General features: G+C 52.4%; 1 protein-coding gene across 1 annotated transcript in view; it reads right to left on the bottom strand.

Annotated features, from left to right (window-relative positions):
- Positions 1–1,659: 1,659 nt before the first annotated feature.
- LOC123187650 (ankyrin repeat domain-containing protein 2A) overlaps positions 1,660–6,466 on the bottom strand; it is a 6,503-nt gene continuing 1,696 nt past the window's right edge. The window contains exons 4-6 of the mRNA XM_044599570.1: positions 2,418–2,486; positions 2,277–2,326; positions 1,660–2,147 (exon numbers count right to left, since the gene is read on the bottom strand). Coding sequence (XP_044455505.1) covers positions 2,036–2,147; positions 2,277–2,326; positions 2,418–2,486 — 231 coding nt within the window. The 3' untranslated portion in view covers positions 1,660–2,035. The remainder of the gene's footprint in view (positions 2,148–2,276; positions 2,327–2,417; positions 2,487–6,466) is intronic.

Below are 6,466 nucleotides of genomic sequence, written 5' to 3'. Positions count from 1 at the left end.
TGGGGAATATTCCGTTATAAGGGTTGGGTTCGAGGGTTCTAATCTTTGCCTCTGTTTTTTAACTCGTAAAAGTGCACAAAAAAATCATTTTTGGACCCTTAAAACGCTAGTGAGGGTTTGAGGGTTCTACTAGTAATGCTTTAATTAGGTTTAGATAGCCACTAACTCTGTAAAGCACGAGGAATAATCCTAGGTTCCTAAAATGTAGCAGGACAATTAATAGACACCAGATAACCAGCGAAACATACGTGAGTTAGGTCCCTCTCTCTTTCTCCCTCGTGAGGAGACAAACACCGGAGACACGGCGCGTGCGTTTGCCGAAATGGCGTCGCCGCTTTGCTTGCACCACCACAGTCGCAATGGCCGGACGGGGTGGACGCCAAGTCAACACGGCACCGGCCACGGGATCGGGTCGCCTGACACGTAGCATGCTGCATGTGCCTTGGATCGGCTCGTACGTGCGTGCGTGCGTCATGGGGTGGCAGGCACATATATCGCTGCGCCCTGCCCTTGCCTGGTGATCAGCAGCGATCCTCCGAGGAGAGAAACGTCAAAGCAGTGGCAGATCAGCAGAGTAGTCAGTAGGAGTAACTGATTTGCGGCCGTCCTCCGTGTGCATGTACTGCTGCTACATACATACAGTACAGTCGTACGTAGAGAGAAACGAACGGAGGACGTCGAGCCGCCGACTGCGTCGACCTCCGCGGTGCCACTGCCGCATCGCGCATTCATGACGAAAACCGATCGATCGGGCGTCGCGCCTGGCATCGTGACAAGGTCATGGTGTGGCTCGACCGACCGACGGCCGCATCACGGGCCACCCGCGGCAGCGGCATTGATTTGTGTGATCACCCCCGTCGCCGCCGTCGCGTTCGTGTCCCGAAGTAACCGGGGCGGCGAGGAAGGCGACGGGCTCATGAGCCCGTCCGTGACCTTTATTACGAGCGCGGATTCACAACGCCGACGGCGACGGCATGTCTTGGTCTGCCCTGTTGGCTGTCGCCCCTCGTTAATAAGTTTCTTCCGTCAGAAGCTTTCCTTCCTCCTCCTCATCGTCTTCTTCTTCTAGCCGCGACACCGACCTTGGTTGGCCGAACTGATCAAGAGAGCGACCTGAACACTTGACCCGGTTGGCGAGTGGTGCGTCGTCTCTGGCAAAACACGCCTGCCGCAAGTGCCTCCTGGATTTTGACAAAGTGGGAGTGAGAACGGGTGTGGCTATATAGGCCACAGCGACCTGAATTTGACAAAGTGAGAGTGAGCACACAGTCTGAAGGATCTATGCACCTTTTGTGGAGATTGAATTTGGACAAAGAAATGGGCCAACCATCCATGACTGGTATTTTTTGCCTCGTGGACTGTCCAGACCGTTTCTGGGTGGTGGGCTCTGCCTTGACTTTTCTAGGCAGTGGGCTCAAACTGACTCAGATACACGACCCAGATGTACAGTTGGAAGCCAGCTGAATAAAGTCAACTGGAACACATTGTGGCACATATGGCTCATAAATCATAACTGGGACGCATTGTGGCATATATGGCTAATGGCTTCAGCCGCAACTACAAGGCAACTGAATTATACATAATAACGTAAAAAAATATATAAGAATAATTGGATAACTGGTAAGTTTGAAAGCAGAGAGGGATCAACAACAACACAAAAAACCAGAAGTGCATATCTGATATCTCAGCTCACTGTAAAGTATAAAACCCAGTGATCTGACTAGGTAGGAGATTGTGGGAGAAAGGAATTAGTTCAGCAGCACAAGTCCGATGGCCTTTGCAATCTTATAAAACAAGATACTACATCTGACTGCTGCACACATAGTCAGCAGCCAGACTTTCAGGACATTTGACACTAACAGGTGATTGCAGACAGAGATGACAGTTAACTCTTAGCTCAACACATCCTAATGCCCCACATACTAGCATATCAGCATCTTAAGTGACACAGACCGGAAGAAACGGTGACGAAGAAGATAAGAACAGGGTGGCAGATCATCGTCATCCATCACACAAGGAGAATGTCAAGTTCTGCTTAGGAGACAGTAACACCATTGAGCTCTGCTTGAGCTACTGCTGCACCGATTGCATCGACCACTTCCATCTTTCCGAGAGTCAGTGCCTCATCCATAGGGGTTTTCTCATGGCTGCAGAATACCAAATCATGCCTTTATAACAGACACCACTAAGTAAGAAATATCTAATACATCCTGCAGCATGTATTTCACAATCAAACCACCACTTCTTCTGGTGCAGTCATTTACATTTTAACATACCTGTTCAGTACACTTACGATAGCCCCAGCACATATCAAAGCCTTGATTACCTGGAAAATTGTTTTTATAAGCATTTATGTCATTATATGTCTAGATCGGTGCATGAAAACCACTAATAGAATAGCGAGGCAACTGAAATACCTCTGTATGTCCATTGAGGCATGCCCAGTGGAGAGGCGTGTTCTTCTCCAAGTTTGTAGAGTTAACATTCTGTAGTCCAATTGCACAGTCATAAAACAACAATTATCACTATAACATGGAATTCTTATGGAATACGCAAGTTCAGTCAAATCCATAAGATAACTTCATCTGCTCAGAGGAACAAAGTTCAAACAGAAGTACTGGAATATATTTGATCTGGTACAATATGTTGGAACAAGTCGTCAGCCACGTCTACAGCTCCACGCCTCCACCCGATCGATCGCTTCCTGCGTCACACACGCGATCACAACGCACGTAGCCCATGCTCCCGTCTGTATAGCGGATTCTGTTGTAACAACCTAGCTTGCCGTTGTGTGCTTCGGCGTGTATATATGTAACACTGACCTGTGAATACAATCTACGGTGAATTATATTCTCCAACTTGGTAGCTCGAGTTCCTCCCATAACCACATCATGTCTTCCGCGCCGCTAACCACTGTTTCCTGTCCTTCAGAGGTGCTCCGACTCCTTCCGCTTCACTCTCCAACGGACTCCAGCTCCCTGTCGGCTCCGCCCCACCAGCCACGGCTCCCTCCTACGTCATCACCCGGCGCCTCATTCTCCAGCCTGCCCTCCATGCACCAGCTGAACATCAGGCACTTCCTCAAATTCAAGCTAGATCTTGCCGCCAACAATTTCTCCAAATGGCGGCAGATTATGAGGTATGTTCTCTCTATGTATGAGGCTGAGGGCCACGTTCACCGAGCCCTTGGAACAGGATGTCGCATGGTGCCAGACCAACATCACCACCACCCTCTGGATATACAGCTATCTCCGATGTCATCAAGTGGCCGGACAACACCACCTTTCGCGCCCGGAGCCAGCTGAACTCCTTCTACGACAACCAACCTGGCAGCGTGATGATCATGGCGCCGAGCTCCGCAACATCACCCAAGGCGATCTGCGCACCAGCGAATACTACCGCCGGGTCAATGCCCTGGCCGACGCCCTCGATAAAGTCGACGAGCCAGTGACCGATTACTCGCTCACTCTCCAGATGATCTGCGGCTTCTCACGCCACTTCCAAATTATGGCCTCCGTCATGCCAATGCAGACCCCCTTCTCCACCTTCATCCAGGCGAGCTCGCGTCTCCTGCTGGATCACATCGAGGGTACCTCCGCGCTCATCATTGGCATATCCGGAGCCTCCGGTGCTGCCTCTGCTGATCGAGCTCCTCCTGCCCCTCTGGGCGATCATGGCCGGTTCAGCGACGACGGCTCCGGCGACCGCACCGTGGCCGAGGCAACGGGGGCCGTCCCCAGCAGCAGCAGCAAGGTGGTTAGCCGCCCTGGATGGGCTACTTTGCTCCCTGGAGTGCTCCCTTCCCGCCACATGGTTCCCCCCGAACGCCACCTGCGTCCTCAGGCAACGCCCATGCTCAAGCGTACCCAGTCCATCTTCTATTCTGGCCCAGTTAGCATGCTGAACGCCAACAACCTCTCGCTCCAGCAATCCGGCGTTGTCGATTGATACCTCGACATCGACGCCTCGCACATCTCGGGAAACACATGTAACCACAACAAAATTTATGATGTTTCAGTGGAGCATCTTCCTCACACGTGGTCAACAATGTATCCTCTCTCCCTGTCGGCTACACCCATCTTCCACCCCACCCTTCCACCTTAATCATATTTTAGTTTCTTCTAACATCATTAAGAATTTAATTTCCATAAGCAAGTCTACTATGATAATTCTTGTTCCATTGAATTTTAACCCGCTGGTTTTCAATGAAGGACCTAGCCACGCGGACGCTGCTCAGGAGATCCAATAGCTACAGCCCGTTATACCCGTTCTTCGGCTCCGGTGCCACTCCTCTCACTGGTATTTCCATTGGCAACCTCTGGCACCGCCGTATGGGAAAAGTGGCGAGAGCGATGGCGCCGGAGCCGAAGAACGGGTATAGCGGCCAAAGATATTGGATCTCATGAGCAGCGTCCAGCTGGCTAGGTCCTTCACAGAAAAACCAGCGGGGTCAAATTCAATGGCATAAGAAGTATCATAAGTAAACCTGTGTACGAAAATGAAATTCTTAATGATGTTAGAAGAAACTAAAACATGAGGTGGAAGGGGTGGCTGGAAGATGGGTGTTGCCGACATGAGAGACAGGGAGAGAGGATCTGTTGCCGACCATGATGTGAGGAAAATGTTACACTGAAACATCATAAATTTTGGTGAGGTTACCTATGTTCCTGGAGATGTGAGACAAGGCACCGGTGTCGAGGCACCAATAAGCGGCGTCGGTATGCTAGAGCGAGAGGTTGCTCATGGAGGCGTTCAACATGCTAGCTTGGTGTAGACAACGACTGGGTAGGCGCGTACGGTGTAGGCTGGGGCCCGGGTAGAAGACCGGGTATGCTTAAGCAAGGGCGCCAGGGCGTGGCCCAAGGAAGCCGGCGGCATTCGGTGGGAACCAGAGAGCGCGACCAATTGGCGGGAAGGGAGCACTACGAGGAGCAAAGTACCCCATCCAAGGCGTCTCACCACCTTGCAACAGCAGCCGGGGACGGCCGCCATTGCTGCAACCACGGCGTGGTCATTGGAACCACCGCTGCTGGAGCAGCTGGACCGGCCACGATCGCCCTAAGGGGCGGGGGGATCCCCGATCACCAGAGGCACCGTTAGAGGAGCTGGCGCTGTTGGAGTTCTCGCCGTTGCAGCGGATGCCAATGACGAGCACGAAGGTGCCCTCGATGCGGTCACGGGCGTCGAGGGTGACCTTCTCCAGCAGGAGACGCAAGCGTGTTGGGTTCTTCGAGGCTTCACACAACGCAAGGTCGTCCTCAGCCTCGTAGTCACCGGCTCATGGCCGATCCATCAGCTCAACGTGAAGAATGCGCTTCTTCACGGGGTTCTCAATGAGATCATCTATAGCGCCCAACCCGCCAGCTTCATCGACACGAACCACTAGTCTGTGAACTCCAGCGCTCCCTCTACGGCCTCAAGCAGGCGCCTCGGGCTTGGTTTGCTCGCTTCACCACGCATAGCCTCACGCTCGGCTTCACCGCCTCGAAGAGCGACAGCTCACTCTTCATCCTCCATCACGACTCGTCCACTACCTATCTGCTGCTATACATGGATGGCATAATCCTGACAGAGAGCTCCTCTAGCCTACTGCGCTCCAACATCACCCCGCTCCATCCCGAGTTCACCATGACTGACTTCAGCCACCTACGCTCGGTGTGAACGTCCAACGCTCCGATGTCGACCTATTTTTCTCGCATCATTAGTATCCTCTTGAGATATTGGACCGTGTCGGCATGCTCAACTGTCGGCCCATGTCCACCCCTCTCGACGCCAGCGCCAAACTCTCTGCCACCAACGACAAGCTTGTCGCTGATCATTCCCGCTACCGCAGCCTCGTTGGTGCATTACAGTATCTTCACGCGTCCCGATATCACTCACGCATCCAACAAGCTTGCCTCTTCATGCATGCTCCCCGCGAGCCGCATCTCCAGCTTGTCAAACGAATCCTACGCTATGTGCAAGGTACGGCTCATCTTGGTCTTCGCATCCACAGCGCTGCTCCATCCCATGACCTGGTGGCTTACTATGATGCGGACTGGGCCGATTGCTCGGACACGAGGCCCTCCACCTGTAGCTTATGTGTGTTCATCGGACCAAACATGGTGTCCTGGTCCCGTAAGGGCATAACATAGTGTCTCGTTCTAGCGTAGAAGCAGAATACTGCGTCATGGCAAATGTCGTCGCCAAGTCTTGCTAGCTCCCATCAGCGTCTCACTGAGCTCCGTCGAGCCACCGTTGTGTTCTGCGACAATGTCAACGCAATGTACCTCTCCAGCAACCCTGTTCAACACCAACGCACTAAGCATGTCAAAATCGACATGCGCTTCATTCATGAACATGTCAGCATTGCCGATGTCAAGGTCCAGCACGTAGCAACTTCTTCCTAGCTCGCCGACATCTTCACGAAAGGCTTACTGAGGATCGTCTTGAACGACTTACGTCCTCACGTATCCCATTTTGACTG

Source organism: Triticum aestivum, chromosome 2A, assembly GCF_018294505.1.
Source record: "Triticum aestivum cultivar Chinese Spring chromosome 2A, IWGSC CS RefSeq v2.1, whole genome shotgun sequence".
NCBI lineage: Eukaryota > Viridiplantae > Streptophyta > Magnoliopsida > Poales > Poaceae > Triticum > Triticum aestivum.
The sequence above is the reverse complement of the archived record's forward strand: the minus strand, read 5'-3'. Positions and strand labels throughout refer to the sequence as shown.